The sequence below is a fragment of the Taeniopygia guttata genome, chromosome 12 (assembly GCF_048771995.1).
Source record: "Taeniopygia guttata chromosome 12, bTaeGut7.mat, whole genome shotgun sequence".
NCBI classification, from domain to species: Eukaryota; Metazoa; Chordata; class Aves; order Passeriformes; family Estrildidae; genus Taeniopygia; species Taeniopygia guttata.
The window spans coordinates 10065357-10083282 of NC_133037.1; the positions used below are offsets into that span (position 1 = coordinate 10065357).

At 50.6% G+C, this 17926-nt stretch overlaps 1 protein-coding gene across 2 annotated transcripts in view; it reads right to left on the minus strand.

Annotated features, from left to right (window-relative positions):
* Window positions 1-7455: 7455 nt before the first annotated feature.
* The window catches only part of CHST13 (carbohydrate sulfotransferase 13), a 29982-nt gene continuing 19511 nt past the window's right edge, over window positions 7456-17926 (minus strand). Inside the window, exons 1-3 of one of the 2 annotated variants that reach the window (XM_012572552.5) lie at window positions 13612-14284; window positions 12042-12118; window positions 7456-8767 (exon numbers count right to left, since the gene is read on the minus strand). In XM_012572552.5, the coding sequence (XP_012428006.4) occupies window positions 7922-8767; window positions 12042-12107 (912 nt within the window). In that variant the 5' untranslated portion in view covers window positions 12108-12118; window positions 13612-14284 and the 3' untranslated portion in view covers window positions 7456-7921. Of the gene's footprint in view, window positions 8768-12041; window positions 12119-13611; window positions 14285-17926 lie in introns of those variants that run through there. The other variant, XM_030283193.4, reaches the window with a different exon arrangement.

Genomic DNA, 17926 nt, shown 5'->3' on the forward strand with positions numbered 1-17926 from the left:
GAGTAAGGCTGTGGATTTGGAGGTTGCTTTTTTCTTTCCACGACTCTGCCTGTTTTTAGCTCTAACTTGTCAGGTAGAACTTCTGGGTTTTTTCTCATCCATTCAGGGTTGGACAACACAATTTTAATAGGGCTTCAGGAAAATCAGTGTTTCCTAACCAAGAATGTTTTGCCACCCAAATGTTTCAGGTTAGAATTAAAGCCTCTCCCACAGTCACCATCCACCATTAACAACTGCTCTGCAATGAGTCCAGGAGCTGCCTGGTTGGTCTGGGTGATGATCAGGCACGAGGCTTTGGCCAGTGGCTCCTCAGGTCCTTGCTCCAGAGTGGCAATCTGGTGCTACCAAGGACATGTCAGGGAGGCTTTTGGGGCTGGAAGCAGCCAGTTCTCACTGAAATTGAAGAAGCAATAGAGTCCTCCAGATAATAAGATGCTGAAGAGTCGGGAGATGAGAACATGGACCAAACATTTGAAAAATGTCACTAGGCCTCACCTTTATTAATTATCTGCCTTCATGCTGGAGAAAGGAAAAGGGGAGGTCAGGATCCCCATGATGCCTTATTGAAGGACCTGCCAGCTCTAAAACACTCAAATCTCAGCTGGGTTGAGTGCCTGCTGGCCTTGGATGTTTCATTGCTCCCAGCTCTGCTCTGGTGTCCCAGAGGCACTGCAAAGCTGAGGCTCCTGCATGGGTTCCACACATGACTGAGGGTCCCTAACAGTGAAAGCTGAGCAGCTCTGGGGAAAAGCACTCCCTGAAAAAAAAGCTGTAGCCTCCCCTTTTCCCAAGCTTCCTCTTCTTTTCTTTGTCATGAAGGAAGAATTGCCTGGTGTCACTGTTTTTCCTTTGTGCTGCCAGCTCTGCTTGGCCAGGGCACCCAGGGGCGACAGCTGCAGCAGCAGCAGCTGAGGGGGCCTGTAGGAAAAGCAAATCTGCCAGTCCCAGTTTGAGGGCACCTTAGAGGATGTGTACGTATATATTTTAATAACTTGAGCTTAGTGCTTTATTTTGCTTTAATAGCTCAAATTTAGCACTGGCTTGAGCAGTCCTGGCAAGTAACACCTGCCTCAACACATCATGGTTCCTCCTCCTTGCTGCATTGTCCTCACCACCTCAGAGAGGTCCTCTCTGGAGCTTGGTGCTTGTGCCAGTCTTGTGAGTCAGGTAAGGCTGGTGCTGAAGGCAAGCTGCTGGAGACACCCCAGCCTTCTACAGGATCTTGAACATGTGAATCTCCTTCTGCTTTTCTCTTAATAACACAGATTTGGCCCTGCCTCCTCCAAGCCTGCAAAAGACCTAGACTGGAGCCAGTGACTGGTGCAAGGGATCCCAGTCACACTCCTCCAGCATCAAATCCCAGTGCCCAATGCACAGGTGCTTCTCTGCTGTGTGCTTGCAGCAAAGCCCTGGCACTGGCCTGTCCCTTCACTGGGGGATTTCTGGGCAGAACTCAGCTTAATCTGGTTGTCGCTGTAGACAGAGGACAGGGATGGGAACACATAATGGGTGCCATCTGTGTCCTACTTGTGGGACTCAGCTGTGCCAAGGTGACCCATGCAGCTCCTTGCCTGTGCTGGGCTTGGGGGTTCCCCCCTTGCAGGAGGCTCTGGGGCTCAGAGGTGGTGTGGGAAAATGACAGAGGGCACAGCAAGACCTGCTGCTCTCCAGGTCACCCCTTGGTGGGCAGCCAAGCATCAGCCTTGTCCCTGTGGACTTAGTGCAGGGAATGCACTTAAGACTTAAAATTGCTTCCAGCCTCAAGAGAAATGATATAACCAAAGGAAATGGTTTCAATAAAAGGGGATTTTTTTTCCCCTTTTTTTTAAGGGCAGTTAGAGGCTAGTTATTTGGCTGCTCAGCCTGTTTACTCCTTCTCTTTCCTCTTTTTTTCTTCCCTTTGCAAATGAGAAAGGGTCTTTGCTAAGAAGGCTTATACGTAACCCCGGAGCACAGCTTGGATCAGCATTCCTGTAACTCTGTCTGAACTTGGTCCTCTAAGAAAGCTTCCCCAGCCCTTCCAGTGAGTGGGCAGCACTGCTCTGTCCCCTGGCACCAGTTGCCCCATCCATCCCAGCAGGGCCAGAAGCCCCTGAGTTCTCTGGGCACCCTCCCCCTTCCCTCCCCTTAACAGCAGAAATTTGATGCTTAAATACCTGCAGGCTCTTCAGCTTCTAAGAATTTTCAATACATCACAGCAGGCCCTACCTGGTTTTATGCTCTCTGTGGTGTTGTGCTGGAGCAATATGGCCGGGAGGAGATTTGGGGAGGGGGTTGGTTGTTTGACTCCCTTTTCCTCCACATACTTCAGTTGCAGAGCAGACTTGTGTGGGTGGCAGAGCCCAGACAGGGTGGGGACATTTCACAGGGATTTCTGTCTAACCCAGCAGGGAAGTCACTGCCAGCAGTGGGCCTGGCTTCTCTGCTGCTGGGTCTGTGTCATTACTGTGCCCAGCTTGTCACGGGGCTGGACCCACCCTGCCAGAGACACCAGCACCTCCGTTTCAGCTGACAGTGACTTCTATTTGTATTTAGTCCTCACAGCTCCCAAATAAGCAACAGCATTAAAAAAAGAATGAGATGGAAGAAGAGGGCTTCTTTCATCGTGCTCCTTAGTCCTTGGCTGCTGAGCTGCTCCTTGGGCTCAGTGCTCGTCCTGGACTGAGAAACCCATCCAATGCTGTGAGACGCTTGTGGAAGGTTTGCCTTGCTGTAATCTTCAGAGGGAATAAAGGAAAATGGGGAGTGTTGGCAGAGAATGAGATTGGCTATTTTTGAACCCTGTGCAGCCATCAGCCAGCTGATCTCAACTCCAGTAGTGGATAGTGAAACATTTTTTTTATTTTGTCCCATGGTTTTATTTCCCACTGTATTAGCAGTGCAGGTAGGCTCACTCCTGACACCAGCCACGAGCTGTGCCCCAATAAACCAAATCTCAGGTTCATGTCAGTTGTGCGATGAGGCTGAGGAAGAACACTGGGGTTTGGGGTTTGGGGAGGGTGGGTGCCCTGGAGCACCACGTGTGTTGGGGTGCTGAGGTGGCTGCTGGGGCCTTGGGGAGATCCCAGATGAACTAGGGAGGAAGGTCAGTTAGGGGTTCCCCCATTCCTGGGTACATAAGGGTTTTTCTTTGCAGGCAAAGAACGAGCTGTCACCATCTCTAGATGCAGATGGGAACACGGGTTTGTTTCCAGGAAAAGTCAAATAATTTATTTTTCTCCCCCCACTGCTTCCACTCATTGCCTCCATCCTAACACAGTAATTTTCCAGAAACTCTCTGCGAGATGTAACTTCCTTACCAGGGACAAGCAAAGTGCCAGCCAGCAAACACAGTAAGTCTGAAAAGCCTCCTTCAAGGGAGACACTGCTTCCAAGACATACTTGAACACTTGAACACACTTTTTTTTTTTGCTCTTCAATGACAGTCTATTTAATCCTCCAGCTGGTAAACAACCCAATCTGTGGTGCACAGGAAAGTCTGGAAGGAAACCTCCTGATCATTGAAGCTCCATTTTGTCCCACTGGAAGGAGAAACTCAACAGCTTCACACGGGCCACGAGGGATGGGGCCAGGAGCTCCACAGTACAGCAAACCCAGAGCACAGGCAGAGTGCTCAGCACACTCAGAAGGCTGGAACTGCTGGAGGCACTTGGAGGAAGGGGCAGCTCTTCATTAACTCCTGAGCCACGCTGGACTGTGGCAAAGCTCAGCAGTGCAGGTACTCTGCACTGGGAGTACTCTCTCTTTTATGCTGGGGAGTATACGAGTATTTATATAAAACATGGGATGGTCTACAGATACACAAATGTAGACACATGTAAGCCAAATGTCTATTAAGTATTATAACCATATAAAAATGTAATCACTCAATATATAATACATAGAATTACCCAGCAGTAATTCTATTATACATTATAATAGAATCATTATTTTCACTGTATATTTGTGCACACATGAAAGTATCAAAGTGAGGCTGTTCTTGTTTCCTGTTTCCCTGGTGCTCAGAGAGCTCCCCAGCAGCTCCCCAGCCTTGGACCAGACTCCAGGACCAACCTGACTTATTTAGAGTCTCTTGTCCCCAGGCTGTGCAGCCTGAGGGCAGGATGGGAACCTTTCAGGGGGCTGGGGGACATGATTACCATGATTACCATGGTCTCACTTCAGCAAGGCCAGGACTGGCACCTTCTGCTGCTCACATTCCCTGCTCAGAGAGAGCTGATCGGACAGGGCCGAGGGGGTGATGCCCTGCCCTGCTCCTGGGGGACAGACCCCGGGCATCCCCTTGTAGGTCATGCCCTGGCTGCACATCAACCACTGCCACATTCCGACTTCCAAGTGGAGGAGAGAACCAAATCCAGTTACATTTTAGAATGGCCCAGGCCTCCTCGATATTTTCTTCTCTGAAAAGAAAAAGGATGGGAGTGAAACAATTTGAAAAGCCCAACCAACCAGAAGCCATCAGAGAAATTGTTCCCAGCAGCCGAACAGGGAATCGCACCGCCTGTAGTTGGGATCAGCGGGCACACGGGGTCCTCCGAGCTCCGTCCTGCTCCTCCTCGTCCTCCAGCGCCTCCCGTCCCACCGGGAAGGGTCGGACCGTGCCTGCGGCGAGGGCGGCGGCTGCCGGCCCCGGCCCCGCAGCATCCTTACCCCATAGCATCCTGACCCCACAGCAATCTGACCCTGCAGCATCCTTACCCCACAGCATCCTTACCCCGCAGCATCCTGACCCCACAGCATCCTTACCCCATAGCATTCTGACCCCGCAGCATCCTTACCCCATAGCATCCCTACCCCATAGCATCCTGACCCCATAGCATCCCTACCCCATAGCATCCTTACCCCATAGCATTCTGACCCCGCAGCATCCTGACCCCACAGCATCCTGACCCCACAGCATTCTGACTCCACAGCATCCTGACCCCACAGCATCCTGATCCCGCAGCATCCTGACCCCACAGCATCCTTACCCCACAGCATCCTGACCCCACAGCATCCTGACCCCACAGCATCCTTACCCCACAGCATCCTTACCCCACAGCATCCTGATCCCACAGCATCCTGACCCCACAGCATCCTGACCCCACAGCAACCTGACCCCGCAGCATCCTTACCCCACAGCATCCTGACCCCACAGCATCCTTACCCCACAGCATCCTTACCCCATAGCATCCTGACCCCGCAGCATCCTGATCCCACAGCATCCTGATCCCACAGCATCCTGATCCCGCAGGATCCCGACCCCGCAGCATCCTTACCCCACAGCATCCCGACCCCACAGCATCCCAGCCCCGCAGCATCCTGACCCCCACCCCACAGCATCCCAGCCCTGCAGCATCCTGACTCCAGAGCTGGCCCCAGAACACCCTGGTCCCAGGAATTCGGCTTTGGCAAAGGCTGAGTGATTCCTGTCCCAAAATGCTCTAGTCCAGGCTGAAAGTGTTCACTTCAGAAATGCAAAGTGCCCCTTTTCTGTTAGGTTTTCCTTTGGAAAGCAGAGAGGATATCAAGGGTAGGACCTAAATGGTTTGGATTGTGGATGTTGTCTGTTGGGATTTTATAGGAGCAGCCCAAAGGTAGGCATTTCTAAAGGTCCTACATGACCCGAACCACACCTTTACAGGGTCCTGCTTTCAGAAGATCACGACCAAGGCTGCAGGGCTGCATTTGCTCCATTGGTGTGTGGCTGGGCTGTTGACTGGGTCAGGTCTGATGAAGATGCCAGGACAGGCTGCCAGTCAAACAGCCATTCACAGCTGGGACCACCTCCCCATGGCCACTGTTGCAGGAAAGATTAGAAACCACCTGGCTGAAGAACAAAGCCCAGAGGCTTCTGCTCCCTCACTCTCACACCAAAGAAAGCCCAAAGCAGCTCCCAGCCAGCCAGATATTGTCTAAACACCCACAGACAGCACAGCTGGGAGTGAGTGTGTCTGTCCTTGCCACTCACTGTGCCATGAGCTCTTTAGAGGTACTGGCAGGGAACAGTATTTAGGAAAAATAAAAACAAAAAACCATCCAAAAATCCATCCATTTATGACCCTGCATCTGACCCCAAATTATGATTCATGACCAAAAGCGATGAAAAGATCTTGCAGTGATTTGAACAATGATTTTTCCAAACAGAGGCAGCTCTAAGCAGGGAGCACAAGACTCCTGAGAAAGCAGGAGGAATGCACTCCAGGCCTGAATGCTGCAGATGAAATTTGTTGCATCATATAATCTATTTTTGTGCTTTGTGTTTCAGCTAGACAGGGAGATACCAAGATAGCATGAGAAAGGCCATTTCCTCAAGATCTCCAGTGCAGATTGGGAGAATCAGTCACACTGCCAGGATCCCCAGCAGCTTCATTTACTTCTCTTTTTCATTGCTTGGCTAAAGCCAATCTCCAATGGAGCAAGCAAGGAGGGAGTGTCAGCATATAGATGCCACTCAAGAGGCACAGAGGAAAAAGGTTAAGATATAACAGCTGAAAGTTGTTAGATGGAAACACCATTTTTTTACAGATACTGAGAACACTGTGGTTTTATAAAACCTCCCATTGTATTGCACTAATAAGTCAAGTGTTTGCAGCCAAGCCAGCAGACACACTCTACAGCATCTATTACCAGTGTGTTTATTTACAAAGGCAGCCAGCAAGCCAAAGCCAAACAGAAAAGAGGAAAGACTGAAATATGGACTGGCTTTTATTTAAAATCCTAGGGCTCAGTTTGTCATTTTCTTTTGTGTTTCACTCCCTCCTCCCTGTTTTTCCTCCAAGGAATGCTTATCCAAAGGCAACCAGGAAAAGGACTGTTTCCCTCTAGGTATCTCTCTCCCTGTTTTTATCCTCAATTTTTTCCTCTCTCTCTCTCACACACACAAACATACACACACACAGACCTTTCTCAGTCCAACATTACTTGCCACAGCAATCACCCACATCCCAGCCCAGTGTTCCCCAAACACTTCATAACTTTTGTAAAGGGGTTGCACACAGGAGCAGCCCATGCTGCCATGGGAAGAGAAGCCAGCACTGCCAGCAGGGCCTTGTCTGAGCAGCTGGGCCATGGGCAGGACATGGTGCATGAAGTTATTTCATCAGAGCAGACACCTGCACCAATGCTGCCTGCATGGCTTTACAGCTGTTGTCACCTGCTTTCAAAAAAATGGGAGGTGTGGGGCCTGGATTTAATGGATTTGACCAGAAATCCAGAGACATGCACACACAGACACCGAGCACTCTGCTGTGGTAGTTCAGGAGAAAGACTAAGGACCTGCTGCAAGCCTTTCCTCTCTATCTTTGGAGTATTTTGCACCCCAACTGAGAACACATGGAAGGAGAGAAACAAAAAATGTGGTCATAGTAAGACACCTCTGTGTGTTATATCCCCCTCAGTAGGGGATGGCATGAAGGACAGAGGAGAACTAGACAAAAAGAAAAAGCGGGAGCAATTTTAAATAAAAGGAAAAAGTTACATTAAATTATTGCTTTATTTCTGGCTCTATGCAAGTCTCTGATACACTCCACTCTGACCCCTGAGACTCCATGTCTGCCCCCAGACGGCCCAGTAGGGAGGAGAAAGACCTGAAGGGATCCTGCCCAAAAATGGAGCCTTCCCAAGATTTGGATCTACAGAGGAGTCTCTTAGTTACAAGTAAGTCCCCTCCCAAGGTAAGAAGTGTCCAGTCCCACCACCACTCCCTGTAGATATTGAAGGCTGGGAGAGAAAGGGAAGGGAAATCCCCAACCCCAGTGTATTGAGAAATGTTCTTCCTCCAGAGCATGCATGACCAAGGCATCAGGAGGTGGAGCAGACCCTAATAAAAGGGCACAGGGAAGAAATCAACCAAGAGATGAGCTCAAGGCAGGAGGAGAGGAATTGTGGCACGGTGAGAGTTATCCAGCTCTCCCTCGCCTCTTCCCCCGCAGCCCCTGCCTCACCGGATGCGGAGGTACGAGGGGATGGAGTAATTGAATAGCAAGTAGTCCATTTTGTATAAATTAAAGAGTCTCCTTTGGTAGAAGGGGCTAATGTCCTGGAAGAACTGGGCTGTCATGCCGTCCGTCGTCCTGGTGGTCTTGGAAGAAGCCGGGAACTTGACGCTCGTGTCGGCCCCCACCAGCTGCAGGATGTAGTTGGCATCTTGGGCCAAGGTCTCGTACTTGCCCACCACGTCGTAGTGGATGATGCAGGGGTGGCAGAGCGAGTGCACCCGCTCCCAGTGCTCGTTGAAAGGCTCCTCCTGCTGCGTCCGTGGGTCCAGCAGGTAGTACACAAACTCCTCGAAGCGCACGTCGTCCCCGCGCTCCAGGGCCCGGTCGCTGGGCTCCCGCCGGTGCCGCCGGATGATCTTGGTGCCGTAGCGCTTGTGGAAGGCCGTGTTGTAGCTGAGCGTGAACTTGTTGCGATAGGCCGAGACCAGCCGCTCCAAGGGCTCCCGCACGAAGACGAACTTGAGGTAGCTGCGCAGGCGGGCGTTGATCTCGGGAACGCTGTACTCGGACAGGCTGCGCAGGTTGGAGGGCACGTGCGCCTCGTGGGCGGGGATTTCCAGGGGGTCCCGGTACTTGCCTTGCCCCGTCAGGACCATCATCACCCGCTTCCAGTTAGTGCAGGCCACTTTGGGCACGTAGCAGTAGAGCAGCCCGTGCGTGTCGTCCACCACCAAGTGCCGCAAGTCGTCCGGCTGCAGGAGACGCCGCTTGCGGGTGTAACGGCCGCAGACGCTGCTCAGCATCTCCCGTCTCTGCTGGTGAATGGCCTGCAGGGATGACTGCTCAAACTGGGGAGAAAAAACCCAACAGAGACCGTCACCAGCTTGCCCAAGCTGACTGTGGCCTACACACAACACTTGTCCCACAGCTGTCCCCACTGTCTCCCCTTTACTGAGTTGGTCGGTCACCCGTGTGGGATTTTGGAGACAGCGCTCACTTTGAACACATCTTGATTTGGTGCACTTAATCCTTGGACGGGCTGGCATCAAAAGAAAGGACAAAATATGATGAGAAGAAAAATCGAAGGGTGGTGCAGAGAGAGTCAATAACAGAGCACTTTTTTAAAAGCAGACACACACACTGGGCTAATGTGCTCTCCCCTCACACCAGCCTGGGGGGGATGTATGGCCCCAGGGGCAGAAAGCACAGCCTGTTTGCTGGCACAGGGCCCTGCACACTCCTGCTGCTATGGGGCATTGCTGCCTCACACTGACACCCACACACATGTGCTTGCTGTGAACACCCAGCCAAGGTGTTGAAACGTGGCAGAACATTTGGGCATGCTGGATGGAAACGGCCTGGGTGTTCTGCCAAGGAAAGGCAAATGGAAATGGTCTCTAACGCTGATGATCAAACCCTGGTGACCAGGAGGGGAGCTGGAGATGAGGTGGGGTGGCAAGTATGATAGACAGGAGCAAGGGGCTGAGTAGGTAGTGCTGAAGCCCTTCCTGAGAGCTTTGGGTTCCTTCTCCTGAGGGACTTCTTCCACACAGGCCAGTCCAATGCCTCAGCTCTAGTCACAGTTTCCTTTGGCCGCAGGGACAAGGAACCAACACATGGTCCTTTAACCTTCCTGACTCTCACATCAAGAACTGGCAGCTGCTGCACTGGCTTACCAGAAGCCCAGAGTCCCTTAACCCCTGACCCAGCTGAAACCCCCTTACAGATCTGGGGACGTGACCTCTCCTGTCATGGTTTTTGTCAGAAATTCCAAAATGTCATTAGAACATCTGGGTAAGGAAACCATTTCCAGGAAGTCAGAAGGGGAAGGTCCCCTCCTCCTCCTGCCCACTATGTCCCTATTTTGCTCACAAGGGTTGGGAAATTTCGTGTGCCTCATTGCTGGGAACATCCAACAGCCTCGTCTGGGGACGGCAGCACCAAGCACCCACTAACCTGGGGTGGCCCTGACCCCGCAGAGCTGTGGCTTTCACGCCATGCAGTGACCACCACCTCCCAGCATCACGGTGGCTCCCACTTTGGGATTGTAAAGACAATCCTCCCAGGTCAGAGGGTGCCACAGCAAACAGCTCTGCAGTTGCACAGATGTGGTAAGCTCCAGATGAAGGGCAAGGGAAGGCCTTGCTGCCTACACGGACACCCTTGCATGCTAAAGGACACCCTTGGCCAGGCTTCAGGTGCCCCTCACTGCTCCCTGGGGGCTAATGAGGTGTTTGGAGGGACAGTTGTATGGGCTTGTAAAGCTCCAGCCAGGAGCTAGGACACCAAGACAAAGTGTCCATCCTGTGGATGATCCAGAGACACTAACATCTGGGCAAACAGCTCCTTCTGCAAGGGATGAACCACTCTCAAGACTCTTTTGGATGTTACTTCCACAAAGGAAATAACCTTGTCCAGGTCACATTAGTGACCACTTTCTCCAAGAACCTGTATGGGCAGTAATGTGAGACAGGGACAGGAGAAAGCATCCCATCCTTACTCCTTCCAACAGGGACATGATAAGGGAAAATGCCAAAATGAACAAAATTCAGGTAAACAGATGCCAACTGCCAGCAAGGTATGACTCTGACATTGTTGGCTACTAGGCTACAAAAAAAATACAGCACCTAGGGAGGTGATAACCACAGCTGAAGAAGCATTCTCATGCTGCCTTGCAAGACAGGCAAACCTTTCAGTAGAGATTTCTTTTGTTTGGAGCTTCCCTGTCAGCTTTCAGAATTGGAAAACCATTTTTGTAAGGGTTTAGAAAAAGAGGCATTTTAATAATGTGATTTTTTCAGGTGTTTTTCCCTGCACTTGCATAATCCAAAACTATTAGACCAAAGAGACAGACAGACAGACACTGTCTGCAGGCATGGCAACAAATAAATGTGACTACTTTTCAGCAGCCGCCCACCGAAATAAATGCATGTCTTGCAGTTATTTCAGAGCAAAATTGCTCCCTTCATTTCTTTCTCTTTAAAAGCCAGGGAAATTAAGTATCACTTTTAAAGAAATAGCACCATGACATTCCAGCAGCATCAGGGTTTGCTGGCATCATGGCCTAGGGAGTCCATACTTGTAATTTTTCTGAGAACAAATGTACTTTGGCTGCTTACAGACATAAGAGCATCAACCTAGACAGTGACACAAAGCAACACATAGGGGAAGAGCTGACTCTGGCTGCATGGAGCACTGCCCACAGGCACTGGGGAGGCAGCAGGGTTGGAAGCCCACTGAGGGGCCACCAGCATTGCCCTCTGCTCCTGGGGGCTGCAGCAGATGACAGCCCCGTGGACACAGTGAGATGCAGGGCACATTTGGTGGCTGGGACACGTGGCATGGCACCCGTTGGAGGGTGGTTTCCCACAGGCCTTCCTGCAGGGAAGTTGTGGGTGAAGATCCCTCTGCAAAGGGAAGTGTGGCTGAATTGGGGGAAAACTGCCTGCCCAGGGGGAAATGAAGCAAAAAGAAGCAAAGACTTTTTACAGCTCTGCCCACAAGCCCCACTGTGAAGGGCAAGCAGGACACCTTCCCTAATTCCTGCAGAGGGAGGGACCCACTAAGCCCACCTGGAGGGGAGTGATCCTTTGCCCAGGCTGTGCCTGGCTACTCATTTCTCAGCAGGTATAGCTGGCACAGCTCAGAGCGATGGGGAGGCCTGAGATATTCCAGGATTATAAATCCCCCATGGCTGAACCCAGCTGTATCTATGTAAACATATATATGTGCACATAGCTAAGTGTGTGCATGTATATGTAGCAGCTAACACAGAAATATCTGTCAATTATCAGTTCAGGAAGGGCAGCCATGAAGCTCTTGCCCAGCTATGATGGCAGAGAGTTGGCTTTGAAATGTTCAGATGGCAAAGTCTCCCAGGTTTGCCCAGCTATGGCTCAACCCACTGGTAACAAGGGCCATAAGCAGTGTTTATCAAGCTACACCTCCAAGCAGTGTGGTCTTGTCTTTTAGACACAGCCAGAGGACCCTTCAGCTGCAAGGGCCCTGGGGGTGGCTGGACCTGGCACGATGCCCCACACACCAGGGGAGTGCAAGAAAGGGTCAGCACTCAGTGCTCCACTTGATCTTTGCCCCACCACTTCTCTGTCCCTGTCCCCTTACCTGGTCACTCTCATACAGGGCCTGGAGTGGGCTGCGACCAGCCTTGCCTTGCCAGGTGGATCTCATCTCTTCAGAGGCTGAAAAAGGAGTGAGGGAAATCAGAGGGGCTGGAAGGGTCTCCTTCCCATACTTTCTCTTGAGATGCTCAAATTGGGATAAGACAACCTCTCCCAAGAAGAGACAAACCTGTTTTGCCTTGGAAGTGATGTTCAAGCAATGCTCTTCCCTCCCCCTTACTTTGTAAAAAAATCTGCAGCTAGGATTCAAAAGGTCCAGACCTATTTTTTATTAAATAAAACACCATAAATAAAGGTAACAATTACAATTTCAAGTGCAACTAGGAAAATTTGATCCATATGCTATTGGGAAATGCCACTTTGTCCAGGCTGTATGTTTGAGGGAATGACCCAGAGGAGACAGGACCCTGCCAGCATTGCCACAGCCCTGTGAGGGGTGATGCAGCCCCTGTGCTTGGCAGAGATGAAGGGCACATCCAGCACTGGCAGCTCTGTGCTGAGCCCCCACACTCAGAGTTTGCACTTCCAGGCTCAGAGACACAGACAGGAGCACACAAACTGGTCAGGTGCTTTGTCTGACCGGTAAATCAATTGAAGTTCTTATTTGCTATTTATATTTTTTTTCATCCCTTCCTCTGGTGTTTGAAGCTGAAGACAGCCTCCCAGGCAGTCCTTGCCCCCTCCCTGCCCTGCAGATCAGCTGTTTCATTTTGGAGGTCCATTTGCAGCAGCACCAAACCCAAGGCTGGATGTGGCCAGCCATAAGTGCAGCACCAGAGACCCAACCAGTGACAGCTGCTCAAGTTCTCGTGCTCATAAATTATTTAGGGATGCAAGCACCTTCCAGGCAAGGAAGCATCTGCTTCAGCTCAGCCTCTGAGGTCCCCTCAGGGACCTGCTTCCAGCAGAGTGGTGGCAGAACTACGTGGCCTGGATATCCCAAACCCAACGCAGGGAGCCAGCCAAGGCAGGGCACAGGCTCTCACTTGCAGCAACACTTTCAAGCAGCTCTTCCATCACTCACCCACCCTCTGCTTCTTGGCTCTGACTCTCTCCATTGGCAGAGGATGCCACGACAGCTTCTGCATGACAAGGTTTGTAACCATGGGGGTTGTGCAGCCCTGGAGTTGGCTTCCACAGAAGGAATCACACCATGAGTTTTAAAATGGAGAATTATGTTTTTTCTGAAGGGGAAGATAGGACACTTTGTTCAGGAGACTGTGGCCTGAGAGGCTTTTCCAGTCACTGGAAAAAGCATCTGCCACAAGACACTTCTGGCAACATGAAGGTTTCTAACAGAAGCTTTTTGCATGACAGTTTGGGGCTCCGGATCTTTTCATTCACTGACCGTCACCAAATAACCCCACATTTGTTATACAAGTCCCACATGGCATCTGCACAACCAAAATAACCAGAAGGAAAAATCCAGTGCTCATTTTGACATGCTTGTATTTTGCTTAAATGAAAACTGCACCAAAGCACAAAGTCACCAGGGTCTCAGCTAAACATTAGTCATTCCTGGAGCTGTAATTAGGAGGAAATGACTGCCTGACCTCACAAATTTCATCAGCAGTGCCTGTACGCTTGCGCGTCTGTGGGAAATGACACTTCCTGCAGCGCTGGATTGATCAAGATGCGACTCAACGAGAAGTTGCAGCTTCTTCCTCAATCCTCTGTATCAGTTACCCCACAGGAGGGTGAAATAGCATCTGTGCCAGCGGGAGATAAGCAGAACATCCAACGTACAGTCCTGGGCTGAGATGCTCATCCCACAAGAGTCCCGTTTCACATTTCCAGGCTCAGCCCTCTGCAAATGACAGGGAATGAGACCTTGAAAACTCGACTGACTGCAGCTCACATCTGCAAACAGAGAGCACTGAACTTGAGCCCCTTTCCCCTTTGGCTGGGGCTGATAAACTCCTCTTGGATGTAGGACTGTGACCCTGCTGAGGGCTGCTGGCAGTGCCCTGCAGCAGACACTGCTCCTATATTTAGTAAAAACAATGTGGAAGCGTTTGGTTTTGAGATTAACACATGCATCAGTCAGAACCTTTCTCATGGGGACAGAGGGAACCCCTGGGTGGTTCAGGCTGACTTAAGGCTGTTAGAAATGCAAATAGTTTGTGTTGGTGCTGCACAGGGCAGCACGGAAATGCCCCAGGGAAAGGCTTCAGTGCCTGTTGCAGCATCAGGTCACGGCCCCAGAGGAGTGCTGGTTTGGCAGGAGGCTCTTTGGGCTCAACAAAAGGCAAATCTGCAGTAAAGAGGGGAGGGAGCAGAGGTCAGGCAGGTCACAGCCATGCTCTGACCTCTTCAGTCCTCTTTTTTTCAGAGGGACCAGCCTGGCCAGTGGCTGCTGCATATTGCAGGGCTCTTGCCAACAGCCCCAGCAGAAATGTTGCAGAATGGATTTCCTCCAGCCTTCCCCAGCACAAGATCTGGCAGAGAACAAGGCATCTTCTCTGGATAGCAGCAAACCCCCTGGGATCCCTGCTATGCTCTTGCTGTACAGGGTTCCAGAAAGAAAGAGGAAGAGATTAAAAAAAAAATGGAAAAAAATAATGCCTGCCAGACTGCTCCCGTGCAGCTGGAGGAGGCTGGGAGTGCTGAGCTGGCAGGGGCAGACACCAGCACTCGGCACTGTGCGCTCCAAAGCGGTGACACCATCCCTGCCCAGCGCTGCCAAACCTCCAGAGCAAGGCCTGGCCTGGCAGCAGGTTTTGGGTTTTCACACGGCTCCACTGCAGGAACTGTCTGCTCACACTGCACACGGCATTCCTGGGACAAAAGCAGCTGGGATTCCAGCTGGGCCACGACGGTGACTTCTGCAGCCGGGGTGAAGGCCCGTGGCAGATGCACCATGAGGAGGGCAGCATCTGCTGTGTCCCATGGGATGGAGTGTCCATGCTCCATAAGGCTGGGTCAGAGCGGCTGCAGGTGTGTGTACAGAGACAAGTCCAGGCTGTCTGTGCCCAAAGCATCCCCAAAACATCTGGCATCACAGTGGTAAGCAGGCCAGGGCTGCTGCAACCCACTTGAGCCAGCAACAGGCTGGAGACAGTGATTTAATGGAGTCCACTCCACTAAGATCAGCCTTTGACACCCAACACAGCCCAGCCCCATGACCCCAGGCTGTGGCCACCCGCTGTTCACCAGCCTCAGCACCTGCAGCATCACTGCTCACACACTTACAACATGTAAATGCTCACATTTACACATCCCCCCTACTCCACTCATTCACGCCAAGAGAGAGTTAGGCATCCCATGCCCTGTACCATTGGTTTACCAATCTCTGAAATGCCCCTGGGACTCCCAAAAAGTTTGGAAAGGCCAAGGAATACTTAAATAAATGACACTGTTGAGGAGGGAGTATCATGTGAGTAGTTAATGGTTTGTGTTGCATTTTGGCACCACGGCCCTGAGTACAGCAGGATATTCCATTGTGGAGGAGCTGCCAAGATCTTCACATCTTGGATTTTCTCCTGACTTTATAGCTTGTTACTGAGGTTCCCAGATTCCACCACATGCAGTGGTAATCCTTGGAAATTTAGCATTGCCACAATTGCATGTGAAAGCAGGGACATCACTTAGCCAAGGCATATCAACTTTCTAAAGGGGAAAAAACACCAGCCCTTGGCAACTGCAGGATCACTATTTGGGTGAGAAGTATCAACACAGTGCATGTCTTTGATCGAAATCTGAAGTGTTTTTCACTGACACAGGCAGAAGGAAGTATCACATTTGTCCTTTTAATCTTCAAACGATGAGGCAAGGGAATGGGAATGATGTGGAGCAGGAGACCAAAATTGCTGTGCTAAGGCAGAGACACTGACCAGAAATCACTGAACAAGATGAGACTGAAAGGAAGCTCAGGCCCATTTTTGAGTCTCCCATGCTACAAGGGCTTTATTTTGGAGCTTAAAAAGATATCACATGTCCTCCTTTCTTTCCTCCTGTACCCCAGATTTCAGTGCTGTCCCACCACAGCTGAAGTTACTCTCTTGCAGTGTGACATCAACACCGCAGCAGGATATGGGGTTCTATGTCTTGCCAGCTGTCCTTGGAAAAGGGAATAGATTTTTAAGCTGTGAATATTTAGGTGTACTAGCTGATTACAAAGACAGCCAGACTTGTGAGGTGAGGGAAAGACTGGATCATGCCTATTCCAGACTTCTGGATGCAGCAGTGAAAGAATATGCTGCTTTGGCTGCAGAGACCCTTAAAAAAGGAGGGAGGTTCTCTGCAACCACAACAGCAAATCCAGCGTGTGAATTGAAGAGTTTGGCTTGGAGACAAGATTCAGGCAGCAACAAGCCTGCTAGGCTGACATCAGCATTACCCAGGCTTTAGAAAACAGTCTGAAGAAAAGAAAGCAATTAAAACATGTGGGTGCAACTGGATAATAAATAACTTAGAATGAAAATCAACATAGCATTAACCAGACACAGCTCATACCCATGCAAACTTGTCTGTAAATAAAATAAGCTGTTTCTGTAGATCAAGCCTATGTGGTAGATCCTCACCCAGATACACACAGTGCATGAGAGACAACACTCTGTAGGAAACAAGGATTTCATCCTCTTCAGTCAAAGAGGAAGTTTAGAAGGTGAACTGGAAAGGTCACAAGCAACAAGAAAGAAGGTGGCACTTAAATAAGAAATACTGTGCAGAAGGCAGATTCCTAGAAAAATACCTCCCAGATTAGCTTTGGGATTAATACATTGAGAAGGACTTGATACAAAACCTGGACAAAGACTTGAGAAAGGCTGCCGTGGCAGGGAGAGACAAACACCAACACAGAAACTGAAGTTCATCCTGGATGAGGGGAGTGGAAACTTAATAGGGGATTTAATTTCACAATCTTGGAATTCAGCAGTTTCTGCTACTTTGCTGCTGGAAGTAGCAGGAGGTCCCAGATGCACTAGTTCTGGCCCATCAGCTGCCGGTGTGACAGTCATAAAAAAAGGCAAATGAAGCCCTGAAACAAATCAAGTGAGATATTTGCCAGCACAGCAAAAAAAAGCATTATCCATATGCTACTATCCATAGCATCGGTGACCCTCCCCTGCAGCAGTGACAGCTCTGCTCTCCCGGACCAAGGCAGACCCAGAGGTGCTGAGAAGGGCTGCCAGGTGAGCGGGTGATGCCAGGACTCACCGAGCTGCGTGGGCTGGATGTGTGTATGAGCAGAGCTGGGATGCCAGGCCAGCAGAGAGGATGGCAGCTGTTCCACACGCAGGACATCATCACATCCACCTGCTCAGGTGCCAGACTGGAAGAGGTTTGGAAACCCCAGATCAGTGGGAGTGGGTGGCTGGGATGCAACAGGAAGAATCCCAACTCATTTTGGGTTTGAGGATGAAGCTTTCAGGTATTTTCCAGGCTGGACCCTCAGGCCACAAGAAGCAAAAACTCCAGGTGTGGTCTCCAATATGAAACACTGGAGAGGGTTAACACCTGGAGAAGATCAGTGGTCTGCAGACAAGGGAAGTGAAGAGCCAGCACATGTACTTGCACATGAGCAGGCACCCCAGAGGCCCTGAGGAGCTAATCCTGACCCCACCTCTGCCTCCCCGCCGCTGTCTCACAGCCCCTGCCTTGCTTCCTGTTGTGTCTGTGCAAAACCTAAAAAAAGAGAAAAAAATAATTGTGGTGCCTGAAATGATCAGGGTAAATTACAGCCTGCAGTTGCCAGCGGGGCAGTGGGAGAGGTGCTTCTTTGTTCTGTAGGAAGAGCCAGTTCTCAGGGGAGAACTGACTTCCCCCTTGGAAGGGAATGCTCTCTCCCACACCAAAGAAAAAGTTCTGAAATTGAAGGTGGTATTTTCGATGGATGCTGACTTGAACAAAGGAAAAAGGACTGGTGAC